The sequence below is a fragment of the Glossina fuscipes genome, unplaced genomic scaffold, assembly GCF_014805625.2.
Source record: "Glossina fuscipes isolate IAEA_lab_2018 unplaced genomic scaffold, Yale_Gfus_2 238, whole genome shotgun sequence".
NCBI classification, from domain to species: domain Eukaryota; kingdom Metazoa; phylum Arthropoda; class Insecta; order Diptera; family Glossinidae; genus Glossina; species Glossina fuscipes.
In genome coordinates, this window is record NW_023998581.1 from 53234 (window position 1) to 71424 (window position 18191).

Here is an 18191-nt window from a genome sequence, read left to right on the forward strand (position 1 = left end):
ACCCCTGTTATGAAATGCAGCAAAGTACACATTCGATATTTTGAAATTGTGTTTATCACAGCCATGCTATAATAATCGAAAATTTTCGAAAAAGTGAAAAAAAGAAAATGTAATCATTTGTAACTTTGTTTAATTATACCCGATTTTATTATAAATAGCAGAGTTTCTCGTAAAATAAACATGAAAAATTTCAGCCTTCAATTGTTTATAATTTATAAGTAATGGGCAAAAATCCACAAATTTTATTTTAAATTTTAGTAAGAAGAAAAACGGAGTTGCCTTCAGTTTGCTTTTTTTTTGCTTCCATTCCAATCTGAGTGCAAAAACTTCAAGTGCTTCTGAAGATGTTGTAAAAGATTGAAACAAAAATAATAGTAATTGTATAAATTTCCGAAAAATCGTGCTTCGGGAAAAACGCGTCTAAAGTTTTGAAAAGTGACATGTTTTTTTATTACTTTTATTTTATATTTTTATTATTATTTTTTATAAACTTTCTGTTATGTTTTTCATTAATCTTGAACCATCGGACAATAAAAATGCTCTTCCATACTAAAATATTATGTTTCGTTGATGTTCGAAAATGTTGGATTTGCTGCATCTGTTAAAGACAGAATAGCATTTTTTAAAAGATTTCCGAATTTTCAAATATCAAATTTCCTAGAAGCGTTGGAAGAAGTTATCCTACATTCGAAAGGATTCTCAGTGAACCAGATACTTCCTAAAGAAGTGTGTTAGTGCATTAAAGAGGCTTAAAACCATTAGATAAGATATTAGGTTTCTATTTCCCAGTAGGGATTCAGGCAGTGCTCCTCGAAGCACTTGGAGAAATAAGGAAAACATTTTTCGGAAACACTTATCAAGCCAATACTGAAAATGCAAAATACTTTATGAAAGGTTACAAGGTATTAACCAATGTGTTTTCTGGGTGGAAGGTCCCCTAAAAGAGGTCGAGCTTCATTATTGGTGCAATTTCTGCTGTTAAAGTTTGAAATATTTCCACGATGAAATATGTAAAATAAATGAAAATAGTTTTGAGTTACATTACATTTAACCAACAGACCACCGAAAACACAAAAATTATTATCATTTACAGATATATAATTGACCCCTACAAAATCAAATCGTAGCTCGCGGCATTAACACAGTTAGCATTGCAGTCGGTCATATTAGTTTTTCAACCCTTTATAAGTGTGCGATGCGTAAAGATTATCTAAGGGTTATAGGTAACTAGAGAGAAGTGAAAGACCAAACACTAGCCGCACATACAACGGACGAACACAAATCTGTGTGTGTGTGTGTCTGTTTTTCCAAACTTACAGTGTGCGTGCAGCAAAATTTCAATTCCATTACCGGAAAAAGTAGATATACTAGATTTGTCCGTCTCTTTGCTACTAATGGAAGTGTTCTAGTGTATGCATATTTGAGAAAAGGGATTTGATCTTTGCCTCTACGTTTTAAACACATGGCCGTCGGTTCCATTGTTTGGTTTTGTACGTATGTCCGTTGCTAGATTTCCCATCTTGTCTTTGAAATTGAACAATTCAACCTAAGAATAATAATGGAATTTAAAATGTCTCCGCAAATAATTTAGGACTTGCGATACGTATTGATTTGAGTCCGATGCAAGTATGCCCTTGAACTTAGAGGTGTTCAGAATTCGTCGCGGCGGACGAATATGGCATCTTTGCTTGTTATAACATTAACGTGTTATAATATTTAACGCGCTGTGTGGCATATTGTCGAATGCCCTCGTGTGGCACGTATTTACAGACATGTGTTTTATTTAATTATCAAAATGTGTATGTACATGTTTTAGTGTTTTTGTAATCATTGACCAAAAGGTAGTTAAATCAGCATTTAATCTGGACCATATTCTGCTTTTTCTTTATACTTCTGCTGCGTTCCTTAAAACGCAAAAGCAAAAAATGAACGGGTTTTAAATTTCCACCTTTTGCCATATTGTTTTTGCTGCTGCAACACAGGCAGTAGGGCATACAAGCATGAATTCATTATTCATTTTCGGAAGCTGTTCCAAATTTGAAGTAATATTTGTTCGTTGTTTTTATATTCTTCAAAAATTTGCCACATTGCACCGAAAAAAACTGGTTTTTCATCATTTTCTGACTGGAATTAAAAAAAAAAAACCAAATATGTTATTATTGCATTGTTTAATTATTTGACAAATCTGGCTCCTGGTCCATAGCAAATGGTTATTTCTGCAGCATACACACTTTCTTCTCGACTTATAAGCATATGTCGAAATCAACCCTTTTATACATCTATTCCTTGTTTGCAACATGTACATAACTATGCTCTTATGCCGCTACGCTTTTTATATTGAAAACTTTTTTCTACTTCATATCTACTTTAATGAATTCAATGATCATCTTTTTAAGATGTTAATGTTGCGTTTTTTCATCTTTTGTAGAAAAAATGATAAACTTTTATGAAAAAAAAATTTAAAAAAATTGAATTTTCTTGAAAAATACTCTTCACCTTAGCACCAATATGAATATGAAATTTTTATTATAAGATAAACCGCCAAGACGGACATCAACGTGATTGTTTCACTTTTTATGGGTGGAAAAATGAAGAAACGAATTAAAGCACTCACTCCCACATAGAGATCATGCGAAAAGATTTTGATGGCTTAACCTTTTCCTGCACGGAAACGTATTATTAGCACAATTAATTAGAGTTGAATAACGTACGTTCATATCATAGTGTTTTCAACAAGAAGGGAAAAATTCGACTAATTTATTTACATTTCTGACAAGCTTCTTAAGGCAACTTTTTAAACATAATTTAATACGTGATTAACGCAATCTTCAATCAATCATTGTGGGAAGCTGATTAGTCGATCACTAAGTAATCTGCAGAACGATAGAAGACACTATATGTATCTCTAGGCTTCGAAATTAGCAGCCGCAATAGCGATGGTGGGCAATATAATTGAAGGCGCATCAGCCGATAATCTATCTATTTTTTAATGATGAATTTCGGAGGTAGATATAAGCCAAGCAGGAGGAAGGAAGAAATACGCCGCGCCTTCCAACGTTTTCACGCAAAACCAATATGAAATTATATTAGCAAGGACGCAAGATTAACTTCGATTATATATCTGCAAAATTAAGTGGCATCTATGAAGGCCATTTTAAAAATCCAGCATAAAAATAATTTTGGTACGGAATATACATTATCCCGCAAGGTCGATACCGAGTTTGCCATTTGAGTTGATGGTTAACCTTTCCACTACGAGAGACTCATGAGAAAAACCACCACCACAGCTTTGTAACGCAGAACTTAGGTAAGAAAGCCTGCATTCGTCAATGAGAATAGTTGATGACAGTCCCATGAGTGTAGAGTACAAATATTTGCTCGATATCGAACGTAAAATGTCATATTTCAGCATGAAAGCAGAACTGCTATAGCACTTCATGTTGAAGAAAAAAATAAAGCAAAATATCGTTATGAAACCACATATTTGACCAAATTAATAGACATAGAAAGTTACTTAAGCGTAGATATTACAAAAATTTGGAAAAAAGTCAAATAATTATTTTCGATCTTTGTCTTCTTGGCGCCTTAAAATTCGAAAAGAAATAAATGAGTATAGAACGCTAGCCATGAAGAAAAAAAAAATTAGAAAAGCAAATAAAAAATAATTTATTAATTCAATTTATTAAACTTTATTTTTTTGTTGTTTATTTTAATTTTTTTACCAACTATTTTTACAAACTTCGTGCTTCATTTACTTATTTACTCCCTCTTGTTTTTCTTCTTTGTATGGAATTTTATGTATACAACAACAACATCACAAATACACCGCTGCAAATACAAAGAACAAGACGCTAAATTTGACCCGAAAGGAATCGAGAAGCCAAATACGACCAAATCGATACGCTTTTCGTATCGCATGGTGTGTAAGCAGAACACTAATTCTCTTTATCGGTGGATGTGTTTAAATATTTGTTTCTTTTGCTTTAGATTATATGTACTTAACTTTTTTTAGCACCATTCACATTTGTAAGTTGACTACTGTTTACTTACTTTTCAAGATATTAAAGAAACTGCTGAAACTTATCACATAAAATACCATTTTAGGAGCTTGAAAAATAAAAAATGCGAAACATTAATGATGATTTATTGAAGAACTTTCTCATTTCAAGGTTTTGGTAGGTGAAGGCGAATACTAAGTCAGTATCCGCAGGTTCAAATCGCAAGTGCGGTTTGAGTTTTCTTTAGCTGTAATGGGTGCTCAGTCAGTAAAGGCGTACGTTTTACCATTTTTTTACCATTTTACCTTTTGGGCGCAAAACCACTAGTCTGCGGCAACTAACTCCCTATTTCTTTCTTCTTTCTCTCTTTTTGCTGGCGATGACGGTATTACACGAATAGAAGAGATCTCCTGAGCGGTTAGTGATCAACTGCCTATTCTATTTGTGTATAGTCTTAAAAAAAAACTATGCTTAATTTGAGATAATATATTTTTAATGCGTAAGTTTCATTTAAGAAAATTCACGCAATGTTTCATTAAATATAATATTTATGCAGAAAGTAATCAACCATTTTATAATGCACTCTAATACATAGCCAATATTTTTTGCAAATCCTGATTCAGGAATTGGTTTGTCCAATCGTTTTCGGGATTATCTAAGTGATTATCAAAGTCAATAATTTCCTTCATCGCACCACGTTGCAGGAGAGCAGCTACAGCTTGAAGCGTTATGTTTGATTTTAATATTAAGCCTTTTACTTGAGACCAACGTCCAGAATCACTACAGCAATTATATACTTTAATTGCCTCACTCTTTTGATCCAAGGTCATTAGTTTATTTTCAATAATAACGAAGCAGGCATTTTTATAATTCTCCTGAATTTTATCAGCAATTTTACCAGCCGGAGCTCTTTCTACGGAGTTCTCATAAAAATTTTCAGGAGCAGCATAATAGCCGGCCACCACCAAGTTCTCGCGCTGAGCAAAAGCATCAATCTGCAATAGAGCTACTTCTGCCATTGGTGTTACATAAAGGCACTGATGGAATAAAGGAATAGCATCTACTATTTCACCACTCTCCTTAGTGCCCAAAAGAACACCATTTACCGCAAGGTGTGGATATTTTGCTGCGTGAAATATCATTTTAGCATAAGCACGTTCAGTAAATTTGTAGACTGTCATATTTGATTTTAGTTAACAATTTCAAAATTCGTTTTCTGTTCTTTTCACTTTTTGTAATAAAAATAATATCTTTATAGTGTAAGTAATCCTCCGTTTCCAATATCACGTACACACATGCTATTATCCAATAACAAAAATCTATAATAAATGGGTTAAAATGCAAATGTGTGGATATTACATCTTCATTGCTTTGGCTGGATGGTCACAATTTACAATAGAATTGACAGAAAATGCAGCAACTTGCCTTAGTGAGAATTTTTATTTTTCGCAAGCAGGTTGTCCGTTGTGCATAAATCATAAAATTTACTTTCCTATTAAATTCTTTTTTTGGTTTGTTGAGTGGAGATGGACTCTATTAAATTCTTATAACACAAATTCTTTATATTAGCAAAACTCGTCTACCGCACAATAACATCAATAAAAAATCAAATTCGACAAGACGTGCTCGCAAAACACTTTTCTTCTTCTTGTCCGTCATTCATTAAAACGTATTCAGCTGTTTGACGAGGGAATATCATAGCGTTTATTGAAGAAATTTTGTTTCCTTATTTATGGTAGTGAAATGTTGCTCCTTTTTAAATGTTTTAAATATTTAGACACAACAATTCAATAGTCTATCAGCTGATTTATACTACTAACAATCAATAATTTATATGCATAGAAGCACTCAAATGTGCATACGTAAACATACAAATTCATGTGGTAGTTATGCGATACCATATTGGTCATATTGTACTATTGTTGCCACATTTTTTCGATAAAAACAATCACAAAACTTCGCTTAGAAATCATATCAAAAAAACGGAAAAAATTAAGTAAAGAATATTAAAAGGGGATGATAAAGTGTTCTTCATTTGCTTAATTATTAGACGTTGCAATCAATGATATTTACTCAAAATTACCGTATCGACTACGTTTTCCGGTCGTTTTGAAGATTCGTTTGTTGAAGAAGGCTATCGCTTAAAAATCTCTTTAAATCTGTTAAGACATGCGTCCTAATTTATGAAATACGCATAGATTGCAACATTTGAAGTGTTATTTATTTGTTTACCCATGACTTTCAGTTATGATAAATTAACAGCTTACGTTAATTGAATCTTAGAAATAAATCATATGTTAAGTGGTAGGACTAAACTATTAAAAGGTGTATTTAGTAACACAATGCTACATCAGATATGCTACACTGCATTTTGGCAAATGCAGTTGTTCATCCATTGTTGTGAAAATAAATAAAGCGGTACATAATTTTGATGCAAAGGCACATTTTTCACGAAAGTCCTGATATTGAGGGTGCGTAAAACGCCAACTGATGTGATTCAAAAGCATCAACCCTCATTTACTTAATATACTATATTTTAGTTGTTTCTATCATAAAAAACTACAAATTAAACTATGTGCCCACATAATGGCTTAATTTGCATGGGAACCTCTGTATGGTGGAGTCGAAAAAACACATCTACGTGATCCAAAACTCCTACAGTTAATTTCATATTTCATCATAAACTATCAAACATTAAACGCCTTCGTTAAAAGGGTTATTGTTCATGAGAATTCCTATATGGAGTGACGTCCAGGAAATAGATCCACATACTTCAAGTTTGGTCCGGAAATATTGAAAATTAGGTCTTTTTGCCAAACGAAAATTCCGTTTTCGTGGGAATGCTTGTATACCGATCCAAATTTTTGAATAGGATTTGTTCTTGTCTCAAAATAAATGAGTATATCAAATTTCACTAAAAGAACGTAAAAGTATAAGTTGCAAGTCGTGTACAAGTTAAACACAAGAACACAGGAGCAGAGAAGCAAGGAACCAAGATTCAAGCAAAGATTCTAAATCGATCGGCACAATGAAATTAGCTATGACATAGACAAAACGCGTGTAGTAAGGACACTGATTTGATTGAATTTAGAGAATGCGATAATAAGAATATATTACACGTATCATTTCGATTTTTCTAATGAACCATAAACGGGTTGACCAACTCCTGCACGGCTGAATTTTATGGAAACAAACTTCTTAGAAGAAACGTCGGGAACGTGGAAAATTCTCTTACTCGATAATACCGGCGAGTCAATAGTACCACCTATTAACTTAAATGAGAGAGAAAGAAAAAGGATAAAAACGGTAGGGCTAACAAAACCAATCTCTTTTCATTAGGAAGCAAAGAGACAAGCGAGATCCAAGCTAAATTTTTAAAGGCAAAGGGAAGGAAATCATTCTGAGCAGATTCTATTGAATCTTCATAACGACAAGACCACACAACAGAAGCAAACTCGTGTATAGCCTTTTTGTGAAGCATTAGTCGTCGAGCTCTCTGCATCGCTGTTTTCAATTTATGCGAATCGATAAAATAATCAGTTATAAAGTAATTCCTCCTTGACAACGAAAGTTTCTCAAATTTTTTGGGACTTAAGTCCATAAAATATAATAAGCAGCATGTAACCAAACTACTTGAATCACATTGAAGGAAATGAGAGTGCGATTTCAAGCAAATTGAAGAAGAGCAGTCCGACAAAGATATGATTAATTTTTTTCACCGAAAGGAGACCACGGATAAGTGATATAAGATAAACAGAAATGGCCCCAACTTGAAGCCTTCAGGTACACTTGACAAAATTTTACAAATACGCATACAGACCCTTTATGAACATTTACAGGGATGAGATAATCGGAAATCGTCAAATGTACCCTAATTTTTAAAATTAATATTAGTGGTATAATCTACCTCAGAAAAATATTTGTTAGTGCAAATTAGGTTATTTGTGGATTAGAGCCTCTATATTCTAAATAAAGAGCTCCACGGCTTATCAACAGCTCTTCGGAGACATTTCATGGTAACATCGAAATGAAATGGGCTGAACATAGCTAGGGAACTACATTTGAAGGCTTTTTGAAGTTTTTATCTCATTGATTTGACTCTCTTGAAGCATATCAGACGTCCTCGCGAACTTCACGTTTCATATTTGTTGGTATTTAATCGTCATAAATTTTGATAGCTATGGTGTTGGCATATGTTCTAAGCGTTTCTTACATTGTAAAAATCATTTAAAATGTAGGTGCACCAACTACTACAAAGGGCTTGCTAAAATTGAACTTGTACGCCAATTACTTGAACAGTGGTCAGTGTTCAAAAAGTTGTTATCAATATCGTGTTATTAAGAGTACTGCGGCAGTTACCCCATCTTTCACTGTATGATCTCCTCAATTATCTGTAAATTCGGAGCCATCTATGAGTATATTTGCACCGATAACGGAGCAACTACGTTTCTATCAGTCAGGTTTTCGTCAAGGATATTGATTTACATACGGACACGTTCATAAGGCGAATGAATCAGTTGTAATGTCTTATTGGATTCGAAGTTCAGCTGCACTCCGAACCGTTGGCGCAAACCCATGGTCTTGCCCGAAAAAGTGTGTGCAGATCGGCCAGAACGGGAGAAGTATAGGCGTCATACATGCGTAGGTAGTGCCTTGTTACCAGCTCGTGTTTGACACAATACGTCAGAAGTTAATGCATTTTTTGCATTGTAGGTTTCTGTACGATAAATAGATGTCTCAGAACGATTTGAACCGTTTAACATTAGCAGTTCCTGCTATTCTCACTCCTTCCCACTAGTAGCATAGATATTATCACTGATATCCAAAAATTATGGGATGTGTGCCCACTAGGGAACGGAATCAGTTTAGCAAATTGCTGCTCATCGCCTTATATAACGGTCTCAAATGGATTATTTCCAGAATCTGTGTATTGGATTTAAAAGGGTTTTATATAATCAATATGTACAGCAGATGCGAGCCAGATGCGTACATCATTTAATATTCGTTCAAACGAAATGCTTCGCCACTCTGTTTTAATTTCACTAGCGGAATTGTGGACGAGACTTCAACGTAATGGGTAGGCCTATGTAGTGAAGGCTAAAACATCTAACGAGCAACGTCAATGTCATGCCGCTAAAGTTGACCTAGTGCCTTGCCATTGAATTAATTGTTCAAGGAGCTGGAATGTTAGAGAGCCACGGCCCATGACATAACCTATACAAGGTCTTTATAAGGTTTCTTGTATAACGTATAATAAAACGTACTAATAATTATATGAAGCAAGTCGGACACAACAAAATTAACAAGGCGAAGATTTCCTGTCTGTACGGCTATATTCTAGAGTATCGACCGGTCGCTACTCACAAGAGGTAACAATGTATTTTCTTGTCATAGTTTTTGTGGTCATGTGTCAAATTTTGGAGCAATAGTTACAGTAAATCTATTCAATATTAATTTTTTAATAAACCAATATTATAAGATCACGAAAACCAAAAACGAAACTCGTAAGAAAACTATATTTAGCTATAGGCGAATATATCACTTGCACCACCGATATATAAAAGGAATAAATTTTTATAATTCGATACTCCATTACATTGGGTAGACGTGGCCGATTTTTTACAATTTTTGTAGAAATTTCCATTGTATATAGGCAGACAAAAGGAGAGCCTAAATCAAAGATAATAACAATCAAGGACACATCGTGTATAACTCAGTAGGTAAGAATAGCGTGTAGCAAGTTGTTGTTTGTGGGTTTCAAATCTCAATAGCGATAGAGTTTACTTTCCATTTAATGTTTTCGTTTACGCTAATAGAAGAATTTTTACCGCAAATGCTGCACTGTTGCGCAAACAGGCGGAACGACAGCGAACAGACGGACATGTGTAGGTGCATTCTAAATTTGAAACTGAATAAGAATTAATATACTTTGTGGGGTTTTGGAAGTTTGTTTCTGCACGTTATAAAAAGTATTGAAAAATAAGCAAGAAAATTATAATCGGTTGCGACCGATTCTTTTGTACCCTTATCGATTTATAAGATTAAAAAAAGGAAAAATATGAATTTGCGTATTCTATAAAATTGGGTGGATGTGGCTGATTTTTGATGTTCTTGTGAAATAATATGGAGGAAGTTTTATGCTGTATCTGTTGTAGTTTATGAGCAACAAACAAACGACACGTAAAGGTGTTTTCAGTTTTAATTGTGTAGATGTGTGGGCTTTATAAGTCTGTTATCAATCGATAGGCGTGGCCAATTTTTCCTATTTACGCAAAGGCACTACCGATTTGAACCATTGTCAATATCAGTTTCCCAGCGAGAGCTACCAATGTTTCTGCAAGGTTCGAAGTCGTTATTTTTATTTTTGCGGCCAAAAGAAAGTGTGCAATAGTCACTACATAGACGGATAAACAGGTATGGTTAAATTGATTCAGAACTAGATACTGGTCAACAAGAGATACTTTCTGGGGTCTCTGAAGGTTCTTTGTGAGCGTTGCAAACGTTCTGAGAAAATGAATACACCTCTCACCGTTCAGTGATGCCTATAAAAATCAGCCTTGCCTACCCGATATTATAGTGCACAAAAATGTAGTTTTTCCTTTTTTTAAGTCTTTTCTAAGAAAAGGCGAGGGGTGTAAAAGATACGACCACAGCCGAATATTACTTTTCTAATTGTTTGTTATTGTTCCCTTATCCTTTGGTTTGTTTTTTATAAGATATTCGTGAAGGCATTTAGGTACATATAACAGGTTGGCAGAAAAGTTTTTCTTATATTTCACCACCTGCAGGTAATTTTGCTTGTCAGGTTAAGGCAAGCAAATAAAATGCTTCGTGGAGGTCTTATTATTTAGCGGAATTCTAGTGGAATATAAGAGTACTACCTTCAATACCACTCATCAGTTAGTTGCCAAGTAAATAATGAGCAAATTGCAAGGACATGTAAGACATTTGATTTATTACTGGTTCCAGAAAGGAAGAAGCACATTATTTACAAATTTCGTTCCGGATGTTTCAATCTCAAAGTACAATTTCGATCGTTAATCCACTTCTAACTACTTTCTAATTGCAAAGGAATTCGGCAACCGCTATTCAACTGCTGAGAAAAACACCGAAGATTTTCAAATGTTGTATTGAAAATACGAAATAACTTTTCTGGCAACCTAATATTATAAAAATGCTTCACAACTAATCAAATTTGCCCACAAATTTTGGCAAACAGAGATCAAGTTTTTCATTATTCTTTGCCTTAACCATACCCTAGCACGTGCCGGTAATATGATATAAATTTTACTCTCTTGTTTGCATAACTAGCGGCTAAACAATATCACGTGACCATTGTCTACCGAAACAAAAAGTGACCGCTTAATACATGACTCGTGTGATGAAGCAGTTTGCATTCATTTGTCCGATTCGGAAAAACAGTAAGTAAGTGTTAAAACATTAAGCATTTGGAGAGTATTACGATTTTTGCTTTCTAGGAGATGACGCCCTTTGCAAAGAGAAATTTGTTCATACGAAGATTTATGTTTTTCTGTGTATGCATTTTATTTTTATTTATATATATAAGCTTACCTAGTCGGCAATTTATGTAAATACCCAAAGAAAGATATTAAAATAAAATGTGATCAAACTGAATGGTTATTCAACTTCTCATTGTGTTATGAACCTGACTAATCGTTAAGTTACGTGTTAGCCTCGAAAAAAATTGCCGCATTTAAGAAGCAGACATATTTCCTTTAAACTAGGTTTATGGAATAATTAGAGGATTTCATACTCTGTGGTAATATTTTAACTTCGTTAAATTCCAGTAATGAAGTGAAAGGACAATAAATGATCGTTCAGCCAGAGAGATAGAAAGGCAACGAATTGATACGCAATGATTGTTACTCGAGTTAAGCGATCGCCATCGAATAGTTTTGTAAATATAGGTCAGGTAAATTTGAGACTTAGGAAGAGAATTATAAAAAAGTAAACATTAAAGTTAAGTTTACGATTTTGTATCATAGTAAAAACATTGCGTCGAGTCAAAAAATTATAAAATTGTTTGCTACTTTAACAGCCAATTATAAAGAACCGATTCTAGGAGAATTAAAAAGAAAACTTCAGCTGTACTTGGATTGATGCGGGACATGTTATTCAACGTTGAAGATGTTAGCATATGCCAGAGACTATTTATTCATAGTTTCGAATATATTAAAGTAAAAAAATATAAGTTGCATGTGCAAAAAATTTATAAACGCCAGAAAAAGCATTCGCAACAAAACTAAAAAAGAGTATTGAAAAGTAACCTTAAGATGCGCAGGGTAAGAATTCAGCAATAGAGGACTCGAAATCATTCATCGAAACAAGTTGTGCACGACACGAAAGTGTATAGGCGCAATTACAGCAATCAAAATTTTCATAGTTTATTAATGAGCTTAGCATATGGGAATTTGCAGAATACTGTTGTTAAATTAAGAGAACATTTTCCAGTTTGGTTGGACGAGGGAAATTTAGAAAATTAGGGAAGAAGGCACACTTAGGAAAGTTTAGAGAGATCATATCCATCTAAGCACCACGCTACGCTTTGTCGTTACTAAAGTGTTAAACCATTTGTCCCTTAATGCTATGCTTAATCATTTCACGAAAGCAGGATAACATTATAATCTGTCAGATAGTTTTATGTGTGTAAAACAGATCTAGTTTATCAATTGTTCTTATTTGAAATGTTTTCAAGGCCTCAGCAAATTTAGAGGGCAGTAGTGTGGCGTCAATTAGACGAAAAAAAACGTTTGAAAGAAAATATATAGAAACCTTAGGCGATCGATCGTTTGTTAATAATTAACAAAAAATAATTTGGAATGTAAAAAATTGCTTTAAGTCTACTAGAAAAAAATTGCCCTATGACTATTAGAATTATTTGAAGAAGCAGCAAAAACTAATTTAATCAAAATACCGTCACTAGAGTAATAATAACATGACTCTTATCATTTGATAAGCTCTTGAGGAAATCTTGGTGAAATTCTTAGAGAAACTGTTATTTACTATAGCACAACGGTGCTATTTATCAGCTGTCATATTAGCGATTTATTTAAACACATCTGCTTCGTTATTAATTTCAATGAATTCGTACAAGATGTCAGGAAAAGAAAATCTTACCTATAAATAGCTAATAAACTTTCTAACGAAATTCTCAATCATAGTTTGTATACAATTTTCAATATGACGCACTTAAGGAAATGAGTAAGCGGTATCGGTAGATACGACTGAATAGCATAAATATCAAGTTTCTTAAAAAAAAAGGATTAAAAATCTTTGAAAGAAATTGTAGAAAAATGATAAACAAAAATTGCTAACAACAATCGATTATCAATAAAGAAAAAGTAAAGAGCAGACGACGAGCAAGGCGGAACCCTTTCGCACTGCGTTCTTTTCTTCTCACTTTTCCTTTGTACTTTTTTCCATTTATAAATCAGAAAAATAAGTAGAAATTTAAGTCTTCCATCGATCATGCTTCCGCAAACATTACGCAATGTAACGACAACAAAAACAACATCAGTGATATTAAATGTATTTCTTTATTAATGTCGAAAAAAAGAAATATTTAGCAAAAAATTCCCACAGCATTGCGAATTGCACAACTTCTGCGAATTGTGATAGAAATCTTTTGGTTGTCTACGAAAATAATAATTTACGAGCGATAGAATATCTTCAACAAATACGCAGACATTAGATAAACATTTCTTCACAGGTATCAAAGGGTGCAAATGAAGAAAATTGGTGCAAAAGGAAAGGAGGCGAAGCAAAAGCAGTCAAAAAAATTATATTGCATTTGATCCTAAGCTAAGGATCAAAATAGTTCAATATGTCACGTCTTCTTCTGTGTGTACGATGTCGTTTTAGAAGAAAAATTGGATAAATGCAGAGCAACCCTTACGTCAAATATTCTTAACAATAGGCAAAAAGAGTAAGATAGTCATCGAGTTCACAGTAAATTACAGCCAAAGGTAAGTGATTTGGAGAACACGAAGAAATCGTAGAAAAGAAGGATCAAAATCACATTATTGTGCTCGTTTATACATACTTTGGCCAAAGCATGTTTTTTAAAGTATTTTCTATTAAATAAAAACCGTATAAAGCTGGGGTTCATCGGCATTTGTTACAACCCTTGCTGCTTTGAATTTTCTAAAACACAAAGAAAATTGGAATTACTTGCTCGAAATAAAAGGGAACACTTTCAATGACCTTAAAGCAATAATTGCATAAGTAAAATTCTGAGCTGATTTATTGAACCGTAAAGACATTTGGCCACAACTAAGACTATGAAGTGACTACCATATGGTCTGAAATGGGTCAGTTGACAGTTCAACAGATAGAAGAAAGTTAAGTAAAGTTAAGTTATTTATCAAATGGTCGCGCGGCCAAACAGTCTACTAAAACCGTGCTCTTTTATTCTGTGACTATTCCACTTACATTGCGATTTTTAAAGTTTGTGCATTCCGGCTTCATAACACTATCGCCAACAATTTCCGGGACACACAAACACTCCGACTAAAATGCGCGTAACCGAAACAGCGTGTGTCAAAATTCCATGTCACTGAAATTATTTGTTACATAGCTTTACGTCTTTTCAAAATAATGGAAAATTCTTGTGTTGATTAAATATTATTTTTTGTGCGATGCAGGAAACCTACTGATGCATATTAACGGCTTACCAGTACTAAATGTGCAGACGCTCCATGTTCTCGGGCTCACGTTTTCAAACAATTATCGTTGGAAAGCACACTGCCTTCGTTTAAAAAACTCCCTTTTAACAAGGGTAAATTTCATACAGTACGTTGCTTGGAGAAGCCATGCGCTTATTAACACTATCGCTTATCTTACCAAAATGCTTGTCTTAAGCAAGATTGACTATGCTTTGATAATTTATGGCAATAGCTACAAATCTAATATCAACATCCTTAAACCGGTCTATCACCAAGCCGTTAGAGCAAGTTGTTATGCTTTTCGGACGACGCCCATAAATAATATTATAATTGAAACTGGTCTCCCAACCTTAGAAAATAGACTGTATGAGTTAAAAGCTAAAATAGTCCCTAAGCTTCTTAATTCAAACAAATCCATTCTCGGTGATGACGTAAGAAAGATTATTATTGCGAAGAAAATTCCAAAGTCACCATCTGCAATTGACCATTGTTTGTGCATCGCAAAGGAATTGAACATTCCCTTAAAAATTTCGCGCTCTTTTGGTGTTAAACCTCCCTGGATTTTGAAAGACTGCTCTTTTGACATCTCACTGTCTATGCACAAGAAAGAAGATACTCCAAATTACGTCTTCAGGAATCTAATAGCTGAGAAAACCCAAGTATTGGACAATACTGGTTGGAATCTTTTGTACACAGACGGCTCAAAATCTCCTGGTCTGCCTCCTGCTTGTGCGGTGGTAGATGCTACAGGAAGGGTTCTTCTCAACCACATATTTCACGAAAGCACTTCAACTTTCATATCCGAAGCCAGAGCTACCCTTCACGCTGCCAACCTTGCCCATAAAAACAAACTCAAAACCGTCATTGTTACTGACAGTTTGTCTGTATTACAAGCTATTCGGAATCCTTCGACTTTGAGATGGAGCACCATCAACAAATTAAGGAATATAATTACAACCCCCGGCGGAAAAATTAAAATGTTATGGGTACCAAGTCACATCGGTTTACTGAGAAATGAGCAGGCTGATCTGCTCCTCTAATTATGGATGATGTCATGGAAAAGTTGGTTCTTCAAAGATACATTGGAAGAAAAGTTAAAGAGAAAATTGCAGAAGGAAATTTACAATACCATCATCAACACTACTCTTGCATTAACCCTCAATTAACTCCACCTCTATATCCAACAAATGTTGAGAAAACCAAGATCCAAACATTTTCGAGAATTCGCCTTGGTCATACAATTGCAACTCACCAATGGATCCTGAAGAAGTCTTCTCCCCCAATCTGCTGTTGTGGACAAACTCTTACTATAAAGCACATTCTCTGCGACTGCCTCAACTTTTCCTTGGCTAGAAGTATTGCATTTGGAACGATTAACCCTTTTAACATTCTACAATCAACTTCAGAACAGAATATCAATTCAATATTTTACTTTATTAATACTACTAAGCTTATTATCTAATATCCATTTATTTAAATTAGAGCCGATAGCCTGTGTTGCTAGTGCTCAATGTCTCTTTTTTTAGTCTAAGAATTCAATTCATTAGTCTAAAATTAAAATAATAATAATAATAATAATAATATTTTTTGATGGAAAAAAACTTAAAATTGGCTTGAAGAGCGTTGTGCCACCACTTTATTGACTTTGAAGGAAATCTTACGAAGGCCGATGCCCCGAAATGATGGTGTCGTCAGAAAACACCAAAACAAATTTCGAAAGTTGTCCTCTAGAATAGAAAAGTGGATTTGCAAGAGATATTTGGCCCCCTAAAAGTATCAAAAGACAGTATATCGACTATTCCGAATTAATTTCGGAACATATTTAAATAGTTAGTACGTTCGCTCACGTTGAATACAGAAAAGCAGTCCGGCAAACGATGGTTCCAAAAGCAAAATTGCCTAAATTGAAATTCAATTTTTGACAATAACAGCAGCTTAAATGAAACACTGCGGGGAATACTCTGCTTATGGAGTCGCCGGCGCTTAATATCTGCTTGGAAAATTCAAACGGAGTCTTCGGGAAGAAGATGCAGATCAAACAACATGGTTATTGCAGAAACCGAAGCAGATTTTAAAGCTTTTGACATAATTTTCTTTAGAAGATTGCATTGCAATGTTATAGAAGCTCTTCGTTGATTGAAGCAAATAACATTGAAGAACGAAGTCAGATCTTGTGAGTACGAATATTTTTGTCTTTGTTAATTCATCCGCGATATATTATCAAATAATTTTCTAGAGTTCAATATGAGAAGTAGTTTGGTCAATGTTTTTCATTGAACAGCAGTCAGAATTTAATATGGCAGCTAAATACTATCCCAATAACGATTTCACATATTTTTATAAACAGGCCACACTGCTTTCGTATTGCCTGTCGTCTAAGATATCACACTTCGTCTAGTTATGTGGATGCAACGTTTTCTTCGGCCGCTATCTTCATACATTTTAAGGCACACCACAAACTGAAAAATTGGATGTATTTATTGCCCAAAGCTTTTAAAAAATCCCAGTCCACGTTGCTAACGTTTTGCCTTATGCAGCTTGTCATGATGAAAAATCATGGTATCATTCTTAATAGCGTTAGCTGTTCTTGGCAATGTTTTCTATGTTTCGTTTGATTAATGACATTCACAATTTGCCACACATATCATCGTTCTATTCGCTAACCACCAACACCTAAGCGAACGGTCGGAGTTAGATGAAATTTTGGTATCGTATGAGGCTTGAATATATTTTAAAAGCGTATGGGAAGTGCTTGAAAATATGAAAAATCTTCATTATCAAAAGCCTGTAAAGACAACAATTACAGGTTAAAAGACCGATAGCAAGGCGAAATGTATAATTAACGTACTTTCAGAGATCTGATAATACCTCAGTGATTACAGTAAATGGTGTGTTTATCCTCTTCTACGTACATTCAGTTAGGTTTTTCATTCAACAATTATTTTAAAGAAGTAGTTTATACCGTTTGACAAATATTTAATCAAGCTGAAGTAAAGCGGATATGTGATCATTGAACAATAGTTCAATATTAACAATATCGCTGGCGTTACGCACATGTTTAAGCTGGGTTCACAATAATCTAATCGAAAATATTTTCAGTTTTCCTTTAAATATGTTTTCTTTTAATCGAAACCACCCTCAATTTCTATATTCGCTACCGAGAGTACATTGGTAGCTTGGATTTGTCGTTCCGTTCACAACACCTAGAAAAAGCGAAACAACACAGTGTGTGTAAAAAATGGAAGCATTTTTTAATTAATTAGCAAAACTTAAACGATTTCTTCCAACAATGGACCCAAATTAACTATTATGTATTCCGCGTGCAAAACTCTATTGGAAAATGTTGAGCTAAACTATTGATTAGATATTTTTATGAAATCGGATATCATTGCAGCTTGCTGTACCACTCAAAAATTTTCGACAGTACCATTTGCGTCCACTATCCCACACACTTATTTAACTTATTAGCTACGTCTATTAAGACATATTTGACTTTACGTCCGAGCAT

At 34.1% G+C, this 18191-nt stretch overlaps 1 protein-coding gene across 1 annotated transcript; it reads right to left on the minus strand.

Annotated features, from left to right (window-relative positions):
• Positions 1-3789: 3789 nt before the first annotated feature.
• On the minus strand, positions 3790-5845 carry LOC119642648 (ER membrane protein complex subunit 8/9 homolog). The gene is made up of 2 exons (XM_038041867.1): positions 4304-5845; positions 3790-4245 (listed from the first exon to the last, which is right to left on the minus strand). The coding sequence occupies exon 1, from the start codon at positions 5177-5179 to the stop codon at positions 4583-4585; it is 597 nt and encodes a 198-aa protein (XP_037897795.1). The 5' UTR covers positions 5180-5845; the 3' UTR covers positions 3790-4245; positions 4304-4582.
• Between the last annotated feature and the right edge of the window lie 12346 nt (positions 5846-18191).

What these genes read in the sequence shown, in the direction of transcription:
- LOC119642648 (XM_038041867.1), bottom strand. Translation starts at nt 5,179, where the DNA reads ATGACAGTCTACAAATTTACTGAACGTGCTTATGCTAAAATGATATTT.